Source organism: Eubalaena glacialis, chromosome 18, assembly GCF_028564815.1.
Source record: "Eubalaena glacialis isolate mEubGla1 chromosome 18, mEubGla1.1.hap2.+ XY, whole genome shotgun sequence".
In the NCBI taxonomy this organism is placed as follows: domain Eukaryota; kingdom Metazoa; phylum Chordata; class Mammalia; order Artiodactyla; family Balaenidae; genus Eubalaena; species Eubalaena glacialis.
The window spans coordinates 24,416,993-24,439,062 of record NC_083733.1 but is presented as its reverse complement, the minus strand read 5'-3'; the positions used below and the strand labels follow the sequence as shown (position 1 = coordinate 24,439,062).

The 22,070-nt window shown below is 39.0% G+C and overlaps 1 protein-coding gene across 3 annotated transcripts in view; it reads right to left on the bottom strand.

Moving 5' to 3' along the window:
* CDH8 (cadherin 8) overlaps positions 1-22,070 on the bottom strand; it is a 367,319-nt gene that overhangs the window by 152,841 nt on the left and 192,408 nt on the right. For all 3 annotated transcript variants that reach the window (XM_061173973.1, XM_061173974.1, XM_061173972.1), the window contains exon 4: positions 10,296-10,463. In XM_061173973.1, the coding sequence (XP_061029956.1) occupies positions 10,296-10,463 (168 nt within the window). The remainder of the gene's footprint in view (positions 1-10,295; positions 10,464-22,070) is intronic.

Here is a 22,070-nt window from a genome sequence, read left to right as displayed (position 1 = left end):
TGTTACTAAAATTCTCCTTGCTCTGAAGACCAAAAATCCTACCTTCAAAACTCTCTAGGCAAAATACAGTTACAGTGTATGTGGCTTCTCCTATGGGGGCAGGAAAACGTGTCTAATTAGTGATATTAGTCCCATTTTTATTCAGATCACTTTGGCTGTTGTATTGGTGTCGCTCACTTTCATTGGTGTAGGGGAAGTTGCTGGTACCCCAACCCTGTAACCCCTGGCCATTACCACTTCAGTCACACCTGCCCTACAGCCAACTGCCAACTCTCGCATTTCTTTGCTAAGGGTTTCCTCTGGCCTTCAGAACCCGTTTTGTCCATTGCCTGTCAGTCCAGAACTATCAGAAAATTAATACCCCCAGAGAAGCAGCCCTCAAAGGCTCACGCAACTTAGCACATAAAATTCCAGGCTCCTCGCCCTCTCTGGCAGGATAATCTTAAGCTGGTCCTTTTCTTTTGTTTATTTACAGTGCTCCAGAGTTTCCCCAATGGAATGAAGCTCCAGTCACCCCCAGTCATCGCTGGCTTGATAATGCACACTGTCAGCTTTCTAGCCTCCTCTTGCTCACAATTCTCACTTCCCTGCTGGCGTTTCTTGGGATCATCTCCAAGATAAACTACTTATAATCAAATCCTTCTCTCAGTGCCTGTTTCCGGGGAACCCAAACCCAGACAACCAGGAAGTTGTAGTCCCACTGCAACAAGAACAAGGGACAATAAACATTCAATGAACCATAAACCCAAAGGGAAAAATTATATCTGGAGAACATTACCTAATTCTAGTTTGAACTCAATCACTGAGTCCCTTGGATAAACTAAGGCTCATTTTACCCAGTATAACAAGATTACTTTAGATGATGGGCGAGGTTTTCTTCTAGAACTAACACACTTTTATTTAATGATGAAATTAAAGTGTCTCTTGAAATTATAATATTATGTGACCCGGGAACAAAAATGTTTTCCAAACAGTTTTGCCATAAGGAAGGCACCAAAAATCATCGGTCTATCATAAGTCTCCCAATACCCTAATACTTGGTGTAATGATTCCATTTCCTTCCAACTTTATATTTCAGGTAAATTTTCAGATGATTCCTTGAGGTGTGCTTATTAAATAATAAGACAGCAAGGGGCTCACCTTGCTACCAACCCTGCATCAGGAAACCTTGGGAAACCAAGCCAATGAAACGTTTCTTTATCCACTTTTATTCTTCCTACTCTCATCATCCCTTTCAGTGGGATCGTAGTTAATCGATATTACCTCTAAGAAAGGGAACACTTGAAACTTATCCGCCACCACTCAATTGAAACAATTATTTTCTGAGAAAGAGGAGTTCCACGTTAGCGCATTAACTATAATGGCAACTGAAAAGAAAACAAAAGAGTCAGGGGAAGGATGCAAGGGATGGTGGTTTTTATTTCAATCATTTGGTTTAAAAGGGTTGCACTGTTGTCTGATTTATGAATGGCCAGATGTGAAAATTCTAAAATTCTTTCAAAAAAAGAAATTTTTAAAAACATCTTTATTGGAGTATAATTGCTTTACAATGGTGTGTTAGTTTCTGCTTTATAACAAAGTGAATCAGCTATACATATACATATATCCCCATATCTCTTCCCTCTTGCGTCTCCCTCCCTCCCATCCTCCCTATTCCACCCCTCTAGGTGGTCACAAAGCACCAAGCTGATCTCCCTGTGCTATGCGGTTGCTTCCCATTAGCTATCTGTTTCACATTTGGTAGTGTATATATGTCCATGCCACTCTCTCACTTTGTCCCAGCTTACCCTTCCCCCTCCCCATGTCCTCAAGTCCATTCTCTAGTAGGTCTGCATCTTTATTCCCATCCACCCCGTAGGTTCTTCAGGACCATTTTTTTTTTTTTTTTTAGATTCCATATATATGTGTTAGCATACGGTATTTGTTTTTCTCTTTCTGACTTACTTCACTCTGTATGACAGACTCTAGGTCCATCCACCTCACTACAAATAACTCAATTTTGTTTCTTTTTATGGCTGAGTAATATTCCATTGTATATATGTGCCACATCATCTTTATCCATTCATCTGTCAATGGACACTTAGGCTGCTTCTATGTCCTGGCTATTGTAAATAGAGCTGCAGTGAACACTGTGGTACATAACTCTTTTTGGATTATGGTTTTCTCAGGTTATATGCCCAGTAGTGGGATTGCTGAGTTGTATGGTAGTTCTATTCTTAGTTTTTTAAGGAACCTCCATCCTGCTCTCCATAATGGCTGCATCAATTTACATTCCCACCAACAGTGCAAGAGGGTTCCCTTTTCTCCACACCCTCTCCAGCATTCAGTGTTTGTAGATTTTTTGATGATGGCCATTCTGACTGGTGTGAGGTGATATCTCATTATAGTTTTGATTTGCATTTCTCTAATAATGATGTTGAGATTCATTCATGTGCTGGTTGGCAATCTGTATATCTTCTTTGGAGAAATGTCCATTTAGGTCTTCTGCCCATTTTTGGATTGGGTTGTTTCTTTTTTTGATATTGAGCTGCATGAGCTGCTTGTAATTTTGGAGATTACTCCTTTGTCAGTTGCTTCATTTGCAAATATTTTCTCCCATTCTGAGGGTTGTCTTTTCGTCCTGTTTATGGTTTCCTTTGCTGTGCAGAAGCTTTGAAGTTTCATTAGGTCCCATTTGTTTATTTTTGTTTTCATTTCCATTTCTCTAGGAGCTCGGTCAAAAAGGATCTTGCTGCAATTTATGTCATAGAGTGTTCTGCCTATGTTTTCCTCTAAGAGTTTGATAGTGTCTGGCCTTACAGTTAGGTCTTTCATCCATTTTGAGTTTATTTTTGTGTTTGGTGTTAGGGAGTGTTCTAATTTCATTCTTTTACATGAAGCTGTCCAGGTTTCCCAGCACCACTTATTGAAGAGACTGTCTTTTCTCCATATTCTTGCCTCTTTTATCAAAAATAAGGTGACCATATGTGTGTGGGCTTATCTCTGGGCTTTCTATCCTGTTCCATTGATCTATATGTCTGTTTTTGTGCCAATACCATACTGTCTTGATTACTGTAGCTTTGTAGTAGAGTCTGAAGTCAGGGAGTCTGATTCCTCCAGCTCCATTTTTCTTTCTCAAGATTGCTTTGGCTATTCGGGATCTTTTGTTTTTCTATACAAACTGTGGAAATCTTTTGTTCTAGTTTTGTGGAAAATGCCAGTGGTAGTTTGATAGGGATTGCATTGAATGTATAGATTGCTTTGGGTAGTATAGTCATTTTCACAATTTTGATTCTTCCAATCCAAGAACATGGTATATCTCTCCATCTGTTTGTATTATGTTTAATTTCTTCCATCACTGTCTTATAGTTTTCTGCACACAGGTCTTTGGTCTCCTTAGGTAGATTTATCCCTAGGTATTTTATTCTTTGTGTTGCAGTGGTAAATGGGAGTGTTTCCTTAATTTCTCTTTCAGATTTTTCATCATTAGTTTATAGGAATGCAAGAGATTTCTGTACATTAATTTTGTATCCTGCTACTTTACCAAATTCACTGATTAGCTCTAGTAGTTTCCTGGTAGCATATTTAGGATTCTCTATGTACAGTATCATGTCATCTGCAAACAGTGACAGCTTTTCTTCTTCTTTTCCGATTTAGATTCCTTTTATTTCTTTTTCTTCTCTGCTTGCTGTGGCTAAAACTTCCAAAACAATGTTGAATAACAGTGGTGAGAGCAGGCAACCTTGTCTTGTTCCTGTTCTTAGTGGAAATGGTTTCAGTTTTTCACCATTGAGGACGATGTTGGCTGTGGGTTTGTCATGTATGGCCTTTATTATGTTGAGGTATGTTCCCTCTATGCCTACTTTCTGGAGGGTTTTTAATCATAAATGGGTGTTAAATTTTGTCAAAAGCTTTTTCTGCATCTATTGAGATGATCATACATTTTTTTTCCTTCAATTTGTTAATATGGTGTATCACATTGTTTGATTTGCATATATTGAAGAATCCTTGCATTCCTGGGATAAACTCCACTTGATCATGGTGTATGATCCTTTTAATGTGCTGTTGCATTCTCTTTGCTAGTATTTTGTTGAGGATTTTTGCAACTATGTTCATCAGTGATATTGGTCTATAGTTTTCTTTCCTTGTGACATCTTTGTCTGGTTTTGGTATCAGGGTGATGGTGGCCTCATAGAATGAGTTTGGGAGTGTTTCTCCCTCTGCTACATTTTGGAAGAGTTTGAGAAGGATAGGTGTTAGCTCTTCTCTAAATGTTTGATAGAATTCGCCTGTGAAGCCATCTGGTCCTGGGCTTTTGTTTGTTGGAAGTTTTTAATCACAGTTTCAATTTCAATGCTTGTGACTGGTCTGTTTATATTTTCTATTTCTTTCTAGTTCAGTCTCGGAAGGCTGCACTTTTCTAAGAATTTGTCCATTTCTTCCAGGTTATCCATTTTATTGGCATATAGTTGCTTGTAGTAATCTCTCATGATCCTTTGTATTTCTGCAGTGTCAGTTGTTACTTCTCCTTTTTCATTTATAATTCTACTGATTTTAGTCTTCTCCCTTTTTTTCTTGATGAGTCTGGCTAATGGTTTATCAATTTTGTTTATCTTCTCAAAGAACCAGCTTTTAGTTTTAGTGATCTTTGCTATGGTTTCCTTCATTTCTTTTTCATTTATTTCTGATCTGATCTTTATGGTTTCTTTCCTTCTGCTAACTTTGGGGTGTTTTGTTGTTGTTCTTCTTCTTTCTCTAATTGCTTTAGGTGTAAGATTAGGTTGTTTATTTGAGGTGTTCCTTGTTTCTTAAGGTAGGATTGTATTGCTATAAACGTCCCTCTTAGACCTGCTTTTGCTGCATCCCATAGGTTTTGGGTTGTCGTGTTTTCATTGTCATTTGTTTCTAGGTATTTTTTGATTTCCTCTTTGATTTCTTCAGTGATATCTTGGTTATGTAGTAGTGTATTGTTTAGCCTGCATGTGTTTGTATTTTTTTACAGTTTTTTTCCTGTAATTGATATCTAGTCTCATAGCGTTGTGGTTAGAAAAGATACATGGCACGATTTCAATTTTTTTAAATTTACCAAGGCTTGATTTGTGACCCAAGATATGATCTAGCCTGGAGAATGTTCCATGAGCACTTGAGAAGAAAGTGTTTTCTGTTGTTTTTGGATGGAATGTCCTATAAATACCAATTAAGTCCATCTTGTTTAATGTACCATTTAAAGCTTGTGTTTCCTTATTTATTTTCATTTTGGATGATCTGTCCGTTGGTGAAAGTGGGGTGTTAAAGTCCCCTACTATTTTTGTGTTACTGTCGATTTCCCCTTTTATGGCTGTTAGCATTTTCCTTATGCATTGAGGTGCTCCTATGTTGGGTGCATAAATATTTACAATTGTTACATCTTCTTCTTGGATTGATCCCTTGATCATTATGTAGTGTCCTTTGTCTCTTGTAATAGTCTTTGTTTTACAGTCTATTTTGTCTGATATGAGAATTGCTACTCCAGCTTTCTTCTGATTTCCATTTGCATGGAATATCTTTTTCCATCCCCTCACTTTCAGTCTATATGTGTCCCTAGGTCTCAAGTGGGTCTCTTGTAGACAGCAAATATACGGGTCTTGTTTTTGTATCCATTCAGCCAGTCTTTGTCTTTTGGGTGGAGCATTTAATCCATTTACATTTCAGGTAATTATCAATATGTATGTTCGTATTACCATTTTCTTATTTGTTTTGGGTTTGTTTTTGTAGGTCTTTTCCTTCTCTTGTGTTTCCTCCCTAGAGAAGTTCCTTTAGCGTTTGTTGTAAAGCTGGTTTAGTGGTGCTGAATTCTCTTAGCTTTTGCTTGTCTGCAAAGGTTTTAATTTCTCCGTCGAATCTGAATGAGATCCTTGCTGGGTAGAGTAATCTGGGTTGTAGGTTTTTCCCTTTCATCACTTTAAATATGTCCTGCCACTCCCTTGTGGCTTGCAGAGTTTCTGCTGAAAGATCAGCTGTTAACCTTATGGGGATTCCCTTGTATATTATTTGTTGTTTTTCCCTTGCTGCTTTTAATATTTTCTCTCTGTATTTAATTTTTGATAGTTCGATTAATATGTGTCTTGGTGTGTTTCTCCTTGGATTTATCCTGTATGGAACTCTCTGCACTTCCTGGACTTGATTAACTATTTCCTTTCCCATATTAGGGAAGTTTTCAACTATAATCTCTTCAAATATTTTATCAGTCTCTTTCTTTTTCTCTTCTTCTGAGACCCCTATAATTCGAATGATGGTGCGCTTAATGTTGTCCCAGAGGTCTCTGAGACTGTCCTCAATTCTTTTCATTCTTTTATCTTTATTCTGGTCTGCAGTAGTTATTTCCACTATTTTATCTTCCAGGTCACTTATCCATTCTTCTGCCTCAGTTATTCTGCTATTGATTCCTTCTAGAGAATTTTTCATTTCATTTATGGTGTTGTTCATCATTGTTTGTTTGCTCTTTAGTTCTTCTAGGTCCTTGTTAATCGTTTCTTGTATTTTCTCCATTGTAATTCCAAGATTTGTGGTCATCTTTACTATCATTATTCTGAAATCTTTTTCAGGTAGACTGCCTATTTCCTCTTCATTTGTTTGCTCTGATGGGTTTTTACCTTGCTCCTTCATCTGCTGTGTGTTTTTCTGTCTTCTCATTTTGCTTATCTTACTGTGTTTGGGGTCTCCTTTTCACAGGCTGCAGGTTCGTAGGTCCTGTTGTTTTTGGTATCTGTCCCCAGTGGCTAAGGTTGGTTCAGTGGGTTGTGTAGGCTTCCTGGTGGAGGGGACTAGTGCCTGTGTTCTGGTGGATGAGGCTGGATGTTGTCTTTCTGGTGGGCAGGTCCATGTCCAGTGGTGTGTTTTTGGGTGTCTGTGACCTTATTATGATTTTAGGCAGCCTCTCTGCTAATGGGTTGGGTTGTGTTCCTGTCTTGCTAGTTGTTTGGCATAGGGTGTCCAGCACTGTAGCTTGCTGGTCGTTGAGTGGAGATGGGTCTTGGCATTGAGATGGAGATCTCTGGGAGATTTTCGCCATCTTATATTACATGGAGCTGGGAGGTCTCTGGTGGACCAATGTCCTGAACTCGGCTCTCCCACCTCAGAGGCACAGGCCTGACGCCCGGCCGGAGCACCAAGACCCTGTCATCCACATGGCTCAGAATAAAATGGGGGAAAACAGAAAGAAAGAAAAAATAAAATAAAATAAAGTTATTAAACTAAAATATAAAAAATGATTATTAAAAATAAAAATTATTTTAAAAGTAATTTAAAAAAAGGAAAGAAGAGAGCAACCAAACCAAAAAACAAATCCACCAATGATAACAAGTGCTAAAAACTATACTAAAAACAACAACAACAACAAAAAATAGACAGACAGAACCCTAGGACAAATGGTAAAAGCAAAGCTATACAGACAAAATCACACACAGAAGCATACACATACAGACTCACAAAAAGAGAAAAAGGAAAAATATATATATATCGTTGCTCCCAAAGTCCACTGCCTCAATTTGGGATGATTCGTTGTCTATTCAGCTATTACACACATGCAGGGTACATGAAGTCGATTGTGGAGATTTAATCCGCTGCTCCTGAGGCTGCTGGGAGAGATTTCCCTTTCTCTTCTTTGTGTGCACAGCTCCTGGGGTTCAGCTTTGGATTTGGCCCCGCCTCTGTGTGTAGGTCACCTGAGGGCGTCTATTCTTCACTCAGACAGGACAGGGTTAAAGGAACAGCTGATTAGGGGGCTCTGGCTCACTCAGGCGGGGTGGGGGGAGGAAGGGGTACGGAATGCGGGGCAAGCCTGCGGCAGCAGAGCCCAACATGACGTTGCAACAGCCTGAGGTGCCACGTGTTCTCCCAGGGAAGTTGTCCCTCGATCATGGGACCCTGGCAGTGGCGGGCAGCACAGGCTCCCGGGAGGGGAGGTGTGGATAGTGACCTGTGCTTGCACACAGGCTTCTTGGTGGCGGCAGCAGCAGCCTTAGCGTCTCATGCCCGTCTCTGGGGTCCGCGCCGACAGCTGCGGCTCACGCCCGTCTCTGGAGCTCGTTTAGGCGGTGCTCTGAATCCCCTCTCCTCGCGCACCCCAATAAAATGGTCTCTTGCCTCTTCGGCAGCTCCAGACTTTCTCCCGGACTCCCTCCCGGCTAGCTGTGGCACACTAGCCCCTTCAGGCTGTGTTCACGCAGCCAACCCCAGTCCTCTCCCTGGGATCCGACCTCCGAAGCCCGAGCCTCAGCTCCCAGCCCCCGCCCGCCCCGCCCGGTGAGCAGACAAGCCTCTCGGGCTGGTGAGTGCAGGTCGGCACCGATCCTCTGTGCGGGAATCTCTCCGCTTTGCCCTCCGCACCCCTGTGGCTGCGGTCTCCTCCGTGGCTCCGAAGCTTCCCCCTTGCACACCCCCCCGTCTCTGCCAGTGAAGGGGCTTCCTAGTGTGTGGAAACCTTTCCTCCTTCACAGCTCCCTCCCAGAGGTGCAGGTCCCATTCCTATTCTTTTGTCTCTGGTTTTTTTTTTTTTGCCCTACCCAGGTACGTGGGGAGTTTCTTGCCTTTTGGGAGGTCTGAGGTCTTCTGCCAGTGTTCAGTTGGTGTTCTGTAGGAGCTGTTCCACATGTAGATGTATTTCTGATGTATATGGTATGTCCACGGCTCACTCCTCCGCCATCTTGAAGCGCTACCTCATGCCATCCACAAGGAAAATGTTCCAGTGGATTAAAGTCTGAGCTCCCACTTCCAGCTCGACCCAGTTCTGGTGCTTTTCCCACAGCTGAGTCGGTGAAGCAAAACTGGTCAAGAGGCACCGCTCTCACTCCCACTTTTCCTAAAATTCTTAATGAAATGCATCTTTTCTGTTCTTTCTACCTTGGCATTTTTGCAGAGAAATTCTCCAAGGTACCTTAAATGTGTCATTTTCAAACCGCACCTCTGTCTTTCCCTTCCTCTCTCACTCTCCTTCTCCCTCCCCTCTCTTCTCTCTCTCTTCAAAAACTGGTTTTCCTAAGGTATTTCCTATCCCAGCAAAGAGCACCAGCATGCATGTAATCTCTCATGTCAGAAATAGGATAACTCACCTCCTCAACTGAAAATGCAATCTATCCTTAGATTTTTGTTACCATTAGCTCTTAAATATCTATCACCCTTATACACTTTCTCCACTCCCACTGCGACCAACCTTGCTTGCCAGGGCTTCCATCACCTTTTACATGAATGATTACAAGCACCCCTTACCTGGCTGCAGTGTGGAAAGACACTGGACGAAAGCCAGATTCCATTTTCTCTGATTTCCCTAGAATCAAATCTTATTACTTAACCTACAAGTTAAAATATTTTAATGGCTTCCTAGTGATCTTAGGATAAAGGTCATGGTACTTAAAATGACCTACAAATCCAAGGATGGCTAACTCCTGCCTAATCTAACTCTCCAGCCTCGTGCTCCAGCTGTAGTGAAATTTTTTCAATTCTCATCCAGGGCCATACACCCTTCTTCCTTGGGACTTTTGGACATACTTTTCTTCTAGTTGCAATGTCCATCCTCCCTTCCCCAGTTTCACCTTGTTCCAGCTAATTCCTATTCATCATTTATTTCTCTCAATTCAAGACTCTCCATGTCAGAAAGTCCTTCCCAAATCATCTCTCTAATGTCACATTACTTGGATAAATGCACAGAAGGAAAGGGTTCTATGAGAGTACAAGGAAGTTGGCAAATAATGATTGTCTCCTTGATTCATTGATGGTGGCTGCCTACAATGCTGTTGAGAGGTTTCTGGGGCCAAGCACAGCTTTAGTAGGAACGGGTACAGTCAGTGATCACTGATGCCCCGCCAGCCACGGGAAGGAGGAGTGTATATCCTGCAGCAAGTGTACTGTATATCTGCCTTCCCCACCTCAGGCTCTAGAGATTTAGTTTCTTTTATACAAGTGGGACTATTGATAGAACAATATCTGAGGTGCATTTCAATCATTCTCTTGAGTTTTCTTAATGGGACATACCATGCAATAGAGAAATAAGCACAAATCTTGCAGCCAAACTTGCTGGTTCTAATTCTCAGCTCCATTGTTTACTTTATGCTTAATATTTAGAAATGTTCTTAAATTCTTTGAAATCTGTAAAGTGAGGATACATTTAGTACCAAAATGATAGGAGAGTTCGTAGTCTTTCATATATATGAATTACCATACCTTGCACATAATAAGCACTTAGTGATTGCTATCAGTTTTTCAAATCACTGAAAATTAGAATATCGATTCAAAGGTAAACATCATACTTAGATGCTCACCAGTGTGGGGGATTCACTTACTCTGGGCAAATTTTGGAGGATTGTCATTCACGTCGGTGAGGGTCACTGTAAGTGTTGTGGTTCCAGACAGGCCGCCCGAGTGTCCACCCATATCTTTGGCTTGGATAACAACCACGTACTCCTCCTTGGCTTCTCTGTCCATATTGGGAAGGGCAGTTTTTATAATTGCTGAGGGGAAAAAATGGGAGAATGACTTTCAGCCGGACAGCTCATTCAAAAATCAATGTGTGAATCACACACACACACACACACACAGATAGAAACACACATGTGCATACATCAGGACCCCACTCAGATAATTTTCTGTTTTCTCTTGACATTTAGCTGGTGTGCATCTCTGATGCCAACACTGAGAAAGACTGTAGTCATAGACGGTAGTGGATAACTTGCAAAAGTACATTTTATAAGGTATAAAAAAAAAGAACTTGAGAATATATACATTAGAAAGTAAGCTGAATGGCATACTCTTGCCTACCAAATTAAAGTATAAATCATAACATAGCTTCATCTACTCAGGAAAATCCTGGAAGTGAAAGAATCCTACAGTTTATCACAGACTCCAATTCTCCTACAAGAGAGGTAAATACACAAATAGCTGGAAGGCTCTGAGGTCAAAGAGAAATCATTCTGAGGCTCACAAATACATCAGAGAGATGAAAGAAATAAATGCATTGTTAGAATCAACTCAGACAAATAAAGCGCCAATCAGAGTTAATATAGGCAAGTGTCTAAATCCTAAGGCATTGTTCAACTACATTTATATTTTAATTGTTTAGTTACATCATGACTATAGTAAAAGTAATACATATTTTAGAGAAATGGGAAGATATAGAAAAGAGAAAAGGGAGTAAGCATAAAATCATATAAAATAACATAATATCAGTGCTAAAATGTTAGTACTTTTTCTGACATATTTTCAGGGTTTCATCTTCAGCTTCTTTGTGTGTGTCATTAGTAATTTAATATTAAAGATTCAAAATCTTCTTAGATACTCCTGCTGTTATTTTGAAAAATCTTTATTTAGCCCTCTCCCTACCCTTATACCTCTTTTCATAGATAGATACTGCTAACATTTTGATGTGTATATTTTCACATGTATATGCATACAAATGTGCAAATGTGCATATGAACATTTAACCACAAACATGATCACAGTACAGTCATTGTTCTGAGACTTTCTTTTTTCACACAATGGATATCTTTGAGATCTTGTCAATGGTTAGAGGCCCAACTCATTACTTCTTACAGCTGCATAATTTTTCATTGAATTAATGTACTATGAGTCACTTGGGCATTCCCATATTAACTGACATTGCTGTTTTTCCCATTTCAAATAACTATCCAGATATCTTATTATGATGATACTATATTTTTCTGTGCCCTGCAGTTTTACTTAACTCTATGCCATAAGATGCCCACCCCATATTACTAAAAGCCCATAATAGAAGTGTTTGTCACTAGTCCAGAATATCCCTATTGAATGAATGTGTTACCTCTCTGGACCAAGTGAAAGAAAATTCTCTGCATTAAAGACAATTTGCCCCTCACTTCTAACCTCAGGGACATCATAAATGTTCAATTCAAATTGAAGATGAGTGAATCGCTTGGCCATGTCTAAAGTTGTAATCCTGTGTTTTTGGACTTATGTGCTCTAATTAAATCATCTGTCTGTAAAAGGTTTGCAAGGAGTTCAAGTCCCTGAATCATTCAAGTATCAGCCGAGGCACAAGAGTGCCCAGGGAAATCTAATCCACCCAGTCAGTGAGCAGGCTCTGGGAAAAGCTGTGAGTTCTTATGCACTTTCTTCAACCTTGAAGCCACCTTTATATCAGAGCTTCCCATTCAGGGAGCACTCAACTGGATAACCCTGCCTATTTGGAAATATGGATAGTAACATACTGATATCTTTCAATACAGTGATTTGTTTCAGGATTTGACCATATTGTAATATAAGTCAATAGGTCATACGTATATGGTTATAAACAAAAAACTGAAAGAAGAGAAAAATAGAAATATAGCAATCATTCTGATTTGGATCACTGTGAGGCATTGCTGAGGGGAAAATAAACATCTAGGCAAAAGACAGTAAAAACAACAATAAGAAAACCTCATTATCAGCATGACAAGATGCCAACACGGTTACTCCACTATGGATGTATATTTTCATGACTCAGAATCTTCAGTATGGGCCCAATTCCAGTAAGAAGCATTAGAAAACAGTTTTACCCCCGTGCTAGTAACATGAGTAACTTGTAGTTTGTAAAGTTTAGGTACCACCACAATTTAAGGTCATCATGAATTAAAGCCATCCATTGGACTTTGGAGTTTGATGTAGAGCTTCTAATAATCAGAGAAAAGCGATATAATTCCTCAGGGGAGGCAGCAACTGTTTTCAAAGAAGTTGATGGATTAAGCTCTACACATTAATCCTCTTAGGTTACTTCCTTGGAAGAATTTTTACAGCTTCCTCAGAGTCAGAGAAGACTGGTATGTATTATTCTCATCATTTTTTAAATATATCATGAGAGCGTAAATTAAAAAAAAAAAACTGTGATGTCTCTCAGACACATGGAATTAAAATAGTTTCGAAGCTCGTTTGAAAATAGCACACTTGGGTCAGTGTCTGTGAGTTGTATCAGAATATGAGTGAAGCATCATGACAGAGGGCCTTGCTTTAATGGGACAAGAAGAGCTCCCTGGGTTTCCACCTATTACAGAATGGTTGATGTCCTCCACCATCAAGGTACACAGCATCCTACTACCTACGATGCACATCTGTTGACAAGTTAGAGTCCCCTTATAAATGCTCCCACCTATTGAAGTCAAGCAAGTTCGGTTTCTCCTATTATCCTCACACTTACGAGCTTTGTGATCATGAACGCATTATTAAACCCACCAGGGCTCCCCTCCCCTGTTAAATGGAGATAATAATCAGCCTCTCATCAAGGGGATTCTAAGACTATGTGAGATAAATCATGCAAAGTTCTTGTCACACAGTAGTTTCCCAACTGTACTGTCCCCCTTCCCCCTTTGGCTTCCCAAACAGAATGTAATGCTTATCTGGATACTGGTAGAGTGCTGGACACTTGCCAGCTGCTCTTCCAGATCCACTCTCCAGCATTCTGCACCTACTCCTGGCATGGGAGAGTGACCTCTATGGATGGACCTACTTGCTGGCTTTGTGTTAGACTCCACCAATGCACACTACCCTAGGAGACAGGGAGACTGGAGCAGGGTGAGGTTCCAGACCACTCAGTACCTCAATCACATGCTTGGCCATCTACGGTCTTTTTCTTGGGATAACACTGGAGCAAAACTCTAGTGTCTGTTAGCGCCTCCTTCCCTGGCTCCTTCAGGTCTAGGAATGATATTAGCACTTCTGCTGCTGGCCTTGTGGGGCTTCCCTATTCCTTAATGGGCTCTCTTAACCTGGCCATACTTTTCTCAGTACTTCCCTCATTAAACTCTCCTGAATCACCCCACTCCTGCCAGGACCCTAAAAGATACGGTTAGGATATTGGTTCTTTAGCCAAGTGTCAAACATGTTTCCACCATGTCATTCTTACATCTACAGGTCAAAAGTACATCAATGTAATCGCGTATAGCTGTCTAAAGGACTGCTCCTTGAGACGGCAAGACAGGTATTTGGTTCCTTATCTGTAACATGAGAATAATACGTATACAGTGAAGTGAGTTGCTCACGATGACCCATCTGGGAAGCTGCACACCTGGGAGGTTTCACACCTTCTTCTTTTATTGTACAACATTGAGAGTAGGTTTCCTGATATTTTAAGCTAAGTGGGGAGTGTCTCCCATGTCCTTAGGGTGTGCCACACACGTAACTGGCTTCAGTACAAACTGTAATGAACAGCTCTTGCTTTGCCTGAGCCCATTGCCTTACAACTAGCAGCAACTCATTAAAAAATCCAAGACATAGTTTCTGGAACATTTTTCCTGCTACCTTTTGCCCATAAAAGCAGGATAAGAAAAACCACAAGTGTCCTTGATCCTTCTATTTTTCTCCTTGTGTTGGGGCATATCTATACATGTTACTTAACTTTTAAAATTCCTATACAAAAGGCAGATCATTTAACGTGCATAGATACGGCAAGATGTTAATAAACTCCTAAAACAGAAGCTTAAAAACTGCCTTAAACGTTCTTTCTACTTCTTCTCCCCTGAATTATTTGCTTTGGCCCACATATTCTCCCAAGTATTAGTAGCTTTAAGCTATTTCTTTTGTGGACAAGAGAAGGACTTCTATGTTTTAAAAATTGTTTGGTATTAAATATCACCAAATACAGAAGAGAAAATATAGTAATAAGTGATTTTCCCTCTCTGATTTGAGAAGTCACAACTTTTGAACTATGAAGACTAAAATGTGACTATAATCCTCAATTAAATGGCATTTTTATCCATTTTCACCTGTGATTTTAAGAAGACAGAGAACAGATCCTTACACTCTTTTTGCCAAAGTAAACTAATTTAAAACAACTTTTGATGGTGCTCATTTTAAATAGCTTCCCATCTCCCGAGACACAGATTGTGTTCCTCGTTTTCAAAGTAGTGTCCACGTCTCCCCATGTGCTTATAGTCACACATCCTCAATGCCCAGCAATGTGTTCACAAGCTTAAATATTATGTTTAAACTTCCGTTACACCAAACTGGCAACAAATTAGAGTTTTCAATTTTTTGGCAAGTAGTATACAACATGCTTTCTTCAGGGGCAGTTAGTAAAACTCCTTAATGTAGGCATTTGGTAAATAACCTCACAAAAAAGAAAATCAATTTAGTTATTCTAAGCAATTTAGTTATTTCAGCATATGACTTGGAGTTGATACAATGAAAACTGTTAGAGCTTTTGTCTTTGGCTTTTGTAAATTTTCAACTCAGGAAGGGGTCTAGGGCTTAGACTTAGACACCTTAACTAGTTGCCTTCGGAAAAGTCACAGAACTTCCCTGGGACACATTTTTTTCCTTGAAAATAGGAGGCCCTAACATTTCAAGTAGAAAAATCCACAATTGATGTTCAGAAGGAGGAGCCTGAGCTGCTGAATCCTTGGTCACATTAACTGCAAAGTAGACTCAGAAACGGGAAATGTAAACTATTAAATTCTAGAAGTGTTTCCCTGGAACTCCATTTTGAAAATCTAATCTAATCAGAAAATTCAATTAATGAGACTAGTCCATTCTCTGTGAATTGAATTCAATGGAGATTTTGAACCTGGCACTGGGAGTGGGGTGGGGAAGGTATGAGATTGGAGGTGAACCCTGGCAGGAGAATTAACAGGGGAAAGAGGGAATCATCTTGCTCTGAAGCTGGCATTCACGACCCTACTGTGAATAGACTGATGTGCTTGATTCTCCTGTATTTAAAAGACATGGTTTCATCCTAACTGTATTCAATCACATGGAGATTTCCCTTGTGCAGAAGTTTAAGAATTTAAATCCTAGCCTGGCCTAAGTTCTTCCCAAGTACTAAACAGCTATTCCTTATGTCTCATTCAGGGAGTACTTCTGATTAGAATTCAGTCATCTCAAAAATTTAAAACTTGAGTCTTTATTTTTTTCTTCCCATTGTCTTTGGTATTATCATTTGAGAAGCATTTTGTATCCATCACGAAGACTTCCTTTTATAATTTCTGTGATATCACCAGATTGAGAGTCTTCATGAGAAAGGCAAGGAGATGCTGATTAACTCCTTTGTCATTTTGAAGGCTGATTACTGTAATTCACTCTTTGTGGGTCTCCCAGATTGTGCTGTTCAAAGATTGCAGTTGATATAAAATGCTGTGCTAAACTCCTATTTGAATAAGACTTGTTGAACACATTATCCTAGTTATGAAACCACTAGCTCTGTTATTCCCCCAAACTCTTGCCAATATAATGTGCAATTATCATCTTACAATCTCTGAAAAAGGGTCTTTCAATTATGAGGCTAAGTGGTACAAATTCATCAGGGAAAAATTCTTTTGGGGGGTCATATCCTGCACCCATACTTTCTGCTACTTATGGAATTTGTACTACATGCTGCCAGTTATGAGGGGTGAAGGGTATACAACCAAAGACCCTTCAAGGCATGCCCACCTTATCACTGAATAATAGCTTTGATACAATAACTTCAATAATGCCAAATCCGCACAGATACATTGCAAAGGAGAAAGTGAAACATTAGAAAACTGTTCAACCTTTATAGGGTTCAGAAAAAGCTGCATTTACCTTTCTTTGTGACCAATAACTTATCAATTAGATAGGTGATAGACAGGTAGATAGGTAGATAGAGAGAATGGTCTGGATTTGGAGAAACTAGATTTCTCAGATATCTCTGGTGCTTTTGCAAAATATAACATAATTAGAAAGCTAATGTGTTTAATGTATCAGGAATCAAAAGCTTGCTTAGATACTTTGACCTGGTATTTTTAAAACAAAGAACATATTCCAAGGAAATGACAAATTTCTTTTCTCCTAACCCCTAAATTTTTGGATTAAGATGTTCACTTTTTTGTATGGTATTTTTAAAAAGGCAAGTAATTTAAATATGTAACAATGGGAAATATTAAATTAGCAGTTAAGGTTGTAAAGATCAAATGCATAAAATATTAAGCAGATATTATAAAAATTCATGGCCAAGAGTCACATGAAAGAATGCTCAACATCATTAATTATTAAAGAAATGCAAATCAAAACTACAATGACGTATCACCTCACACCAGTTAGAATGGGCATCATCAGAAAACCTACAAACAACAAATGCTGGAGAGGGTGTGGAGAAAAGGGAACCCTCTTGCACTGTTGGTGGGAATGTAAATTGATACAGCCACTGTGGAGAACAGTATGGGGGTTCCTTAAAAAACTAAAAATAGAATTACCATATGATCCAGCAATCCCACTACTGGGCATATACCCAGAGAAAACCATCATTCAAAAAGACACATGCACCCCAATGTTCACTGCAGCACTATTTACAATAGCCAGGTCATGGAAGCAACCTAAATGCCCATTGACAGATGAACAGATAAAGAAGATGTGGTACATATATACAATGGAATATTACTCAGCCATAAAAAGGAACGAAATTGGGTCATTTGTTGAGACGTGGATGGACCTAGAGACTGTCATACAGAGTGAAGTAAGTCAAAAAGAGAAAAGCAAATATTGTATATTAACGCATATATGTGGAACCTAGAAAAATGGTACAGATGAACCGGTTTGCAGGGCAGAAATTGAGACACAGAAGTAGAGAAAAAACATATGGACACTAAGGGGGAAAGCAGTGGGGGGGTGGGGGGGTGGGGGGGTGGTGTGATGAATTGGGCGATTGGGATTGACATGTATACACTGATGTGTATAAAATTGATGACTAATAAGAACCTGCTGTATAAAATAAATAAATAAAATTCAAAAAGAAAGAGAGAAACAAATACCGTATGCTAACACATATATATGGAATATATATTAAAAAAAAAAGGTTCTGAAGAACTTAGGGGCAGGGCAGGAATAAAGACGCAGACGTAGAGAATGGACTTGAGGACACGGGGAGGGGGAAGGGTAAGCTGGGACGAAATGAGAGAGTGGCATGGACATATATACACAACCAAATGTAAAATAGATAGCTAGTGGGAAGCAGCTGCATAGCACAGGGAGATCAGCTCGGTGCTTTGTGACCACCTAGAGGGGTGGGATAGGGAGGGTGGGAGGGAGACGCAAGAAGGAGGAGATATGGGGATATATGTATACGTATAGCTGATTCACTTTGTTATACAGCAGAAACTAAAACACCGTTGTAAAGCAATTATACTCCAATAAAGATGTTAAAAAAAATTCTGTAGTAACTTAAAATGCTTATAACATTTTAAAAATTTTATTTTAAAAATAATGTATCCCATGATTAATCTTATATAAGTGCTTATAACAATTTGGCAAAGAATATAAATGAAGATAACTTATGTGCTTTGTGAAGGAATTGGAGGTTCACCGCCACATTTCCCAGCACTCTGCAATAGAAAGTATAGGACTGCATCTGTTAGAAAATGGTCTGGGATTATATAGATGAAAATTTATTTCAGTAGGAGTATTACTAGCCATGTGATTTTGGGCAAGTCACTGAAATTTCCTGAAGCTCAATCAAGAAATTTAAACCAATCTCATGTTTAAAATGTTATTAATTGCCAAATAAGAGTTTAGGTTGGTATTATTACACGAGAGGTAAAAAGCCAAATGTTTTACTTTATACACTAGATATAGATACAGACACATACAGAGATATATGTAAATATAATACATACTTTGGTATTTATTTTATAAATATATACATATACATATATATATGTGGGCATATATACATTCACCCAGATATATATATAGATATATATATATGCTTTTGTATTTACATTTTATAAATATATACATATACAGACATATATATGTAAATAAAATTTAGATATTAATTCAGTGCTAACAATAAATAAAGTAAACGTATGTTATTTTAAATATAAGAAACGAAGATTATATTCAGCAATGCTGCAAGAACATCTCTTACCAACTTCAAAATGGTAATGCCTCCACGTGGTTTTCACGTAACAAAAATTAATATTTTTTTGCATCCAGATCTCTACATGATTTGTACCCAGATTCATCTTGACTACAACATTCTATACAGCATATGCCTTTGATACCCCAGATACTTACCTTTCTTCAGACTTTCCACATGCTTCTGTGCCTCCACAACTCTGTGTAGATAATGCAGCCTCGCCCACGCTTGCCCTTTATGGACCTCTTAAAACTCCATCCATCCTTTTAGCTCTGATGTTTCAGAAGCCAAGGAGCCTTCCCAGGTAGAACTAATGACTTTTCTTCTTTTGGATCTTACCCATCTTTGCTAGGAACTTCCTCATATCACTTACTTTTCTGTTTCTTCTCCATTTCACCACTTGCCCTATTATGTCATCCTATCCTGGTAGTAAATTACTGAGGACGGGAACCATGTCTCATCCATCCTTGAATGCCCAGAACTGAACACAGTCCCTGGCCCATAATAGGTATCATCAAATGTAGGAGGGAAGAAAATAACACAAAGGTCAAGAGAGAAGGTACAAGGGAGTGAAAAAGGAAGAAGAAAGAGAGACAGAAAAAAATGACAATTGTAGATAATTTCTCTAGCCGCTTTGGGGACTCAGCCCTGGAGTATGTAAGCACTTGATAAATATTAACAATTATCATGTATCTGGGGACCAGAGACATTTAGATACAGTTATAAGGTAACAGAGCCGTTAAGTCGGGAAGGAGGTTGTCAAGATTCAAATCAAGTCTTGCTGCCTTCAAGGCTCAAGGGAGACTCAAGGGCTATTCTGTACCATTGCAAGAGTCACTTCTTAAGGTAATGCTGGTTTGCCAGAGGAAGGACACAGCACTTCCTGAATGCCAGTGATGTGTGTGTGTGTTGCAGATTAAAGAAGCCAGGGGTTCTCATGGTTTCGTTAGATATCGTACCCATTTCATAATTGACATTTGAGTTATTTATTGAATGTCTCAGTATAAATTTGTGGTGCACTGTTCTAATATTTCAGATATTCTCAGGATCACTCAAAACAGTGATGCTGATGAGCTATATATACTAGTAACACTTCAAAAATTGAATTAGTTAAGGATGAATTCATGAAAAATTTCTTTTGATCTATATGCTTTATCAGCGATACTTTGGTTTTTCTATTTTTGAAGTTCCATTGTTATTTAATTCTCTTGGCAAATATACAGTTATGACAGCTAAATTTTCCTACAGTAATCCATAGGAAAACTTCGTTCATCTGTCAGAATTGAAAATGTATTATCACATGAATATTAGGGATTTGGAATGTGGTCCAGCACTGAGAAAGGTCTTGAACAATGTCACAGACTGTGGCTGAGCAAGGATACAAATCTGGGTCTCTAGAATCTTAATTATGAATTATTAATGAAATAATACACTGTCCCTTGGCAAAAAACAAAAACAAAAACAAAAAAAAACTCCATATACTGCTAGGAAGCTGCTTTTCCAACAATCCCCTCCTATCCTAGCCCAGCATCTTAACATGAGTCTGTTTGACAGACATGACTTCTTTCATATAGATTTTATATATTAACCTCTACACGACCTTCCCCATTTGTGTTTGACAACTGTTCTAGAGAACAGCAGGCTTGAAAGCTTTAAATCAAACCATTGAAAATCATTCCAGTATCTCAATGTGTACAAATTGCTTCCTTACATGTGAATTTCCTGTCTTATGATACAGCATATTCTTTTACTAAATAACTACAACTTTAAAATTCTCCCACTGCGTGGATCACAGCCGTGTCTATCTCCATATCCATGTAGAATAACATAAGAAATAGTTGTAAGTGAAATAACAATGATACCCCATCTCTATATTTTTACATACAATGTTCATAGTGCGTTTAGTGTACGGACTGTTGCTTCTGTAGCTCCTGGATTCCCCTATTAAGTAGTTTTGCAAAAGCCACCGTTTATAGCATCAACACACAGGCTAGCCAATAACTGATGCTACTTAAAATGCCAATTTTGAGTTACACTGAAATCCTCGCAATTATTCCTATTCAGAATTAAGGTGAAATTTCTTTTCCCCTAAATGAAAACACTTCCAGGGACTCCTCAATCAAGTGGAATTATTTCTGTGAAGAACAGGATGGCACTATTCTTTCCTTAAGCCATAATTCCAATAACTAATTATATGTATAATAAGTATGGGTGGTTTAAAAAAGCAAAGCGGAGGTCGCTAAAAAATTGGATGCCTTCTCTTAGCAGTTCAGGACTTAGGCAGACGAGAACGGTGGGGTGGTTGAGTAGATAAAGCACAGGCTCTGTTTTCACCGACTAAGAAATGGAGCCAGGATTGAGACCTGAGTCTCAATAAAGTTAAGAAACTATTTTCAACTCTTGGAACCTCAGTCTCCTCATCTATACAGCAGAGATAGTAACACCCACCTGAGGTTACATGAAATAGCACCTAGCACTTGTTCACAGAGCCTAACAGATACTCGAAACTGATACTATCCCCAAATGTTAAAGTGGCCCTCATTCCTCTAATGCCTCAGAGGAACTGTCTGACCCCAGATCTCAATCAGACCCAGCATGTCATATTGATTTTAGCCTGCTGATATGGACAAGTGGAACGTGGTGTTTTAAGAGCCCAGGATTCGATATGGGACATCAGGGTTGATTTCTGACCCTTCTGATTCCAAGTGTCATAAATAACCTGGGTAACTTTTTAACATCTTTGAGCCCCTGTTTTTTCCTCCGTTACAAAGAGATAGTACTTATCCATAGGCTTTTGTGTTCATAAAATGATTATTAAGGAAGATAATGCATCTAAAATATTTAGCCAATAATATAATAGTAACTAGCTGATCACTAGTACTGCTACTATAACTATCACTAATTCTACATTATTGCTGGGTGATAGTAAAGATCAATCACAGTAAAAATAATAATACTCCATATCTTACTGAGCCTCTTTTGTGCCAGGCCCTACACAGGTACAAAGTCTATGTGCATATAAGGTGCCTAACGCAATGGCTGGCAAAGAGTAGATATTTACCAGTATAGGTATTGAAATTATTATCACCATCACCTCATCGTTATTTTTTACAACCACCCAGTTAGGTACCTATTGCAGTTCCTGCTAAAAGATGAAGACTCATGAACTTTTGTGGTCTTATTAAATTATTTATATTCCGTGAGCTTTAACATGGTTGAGACAGTAATAGACCTGATATTCCTC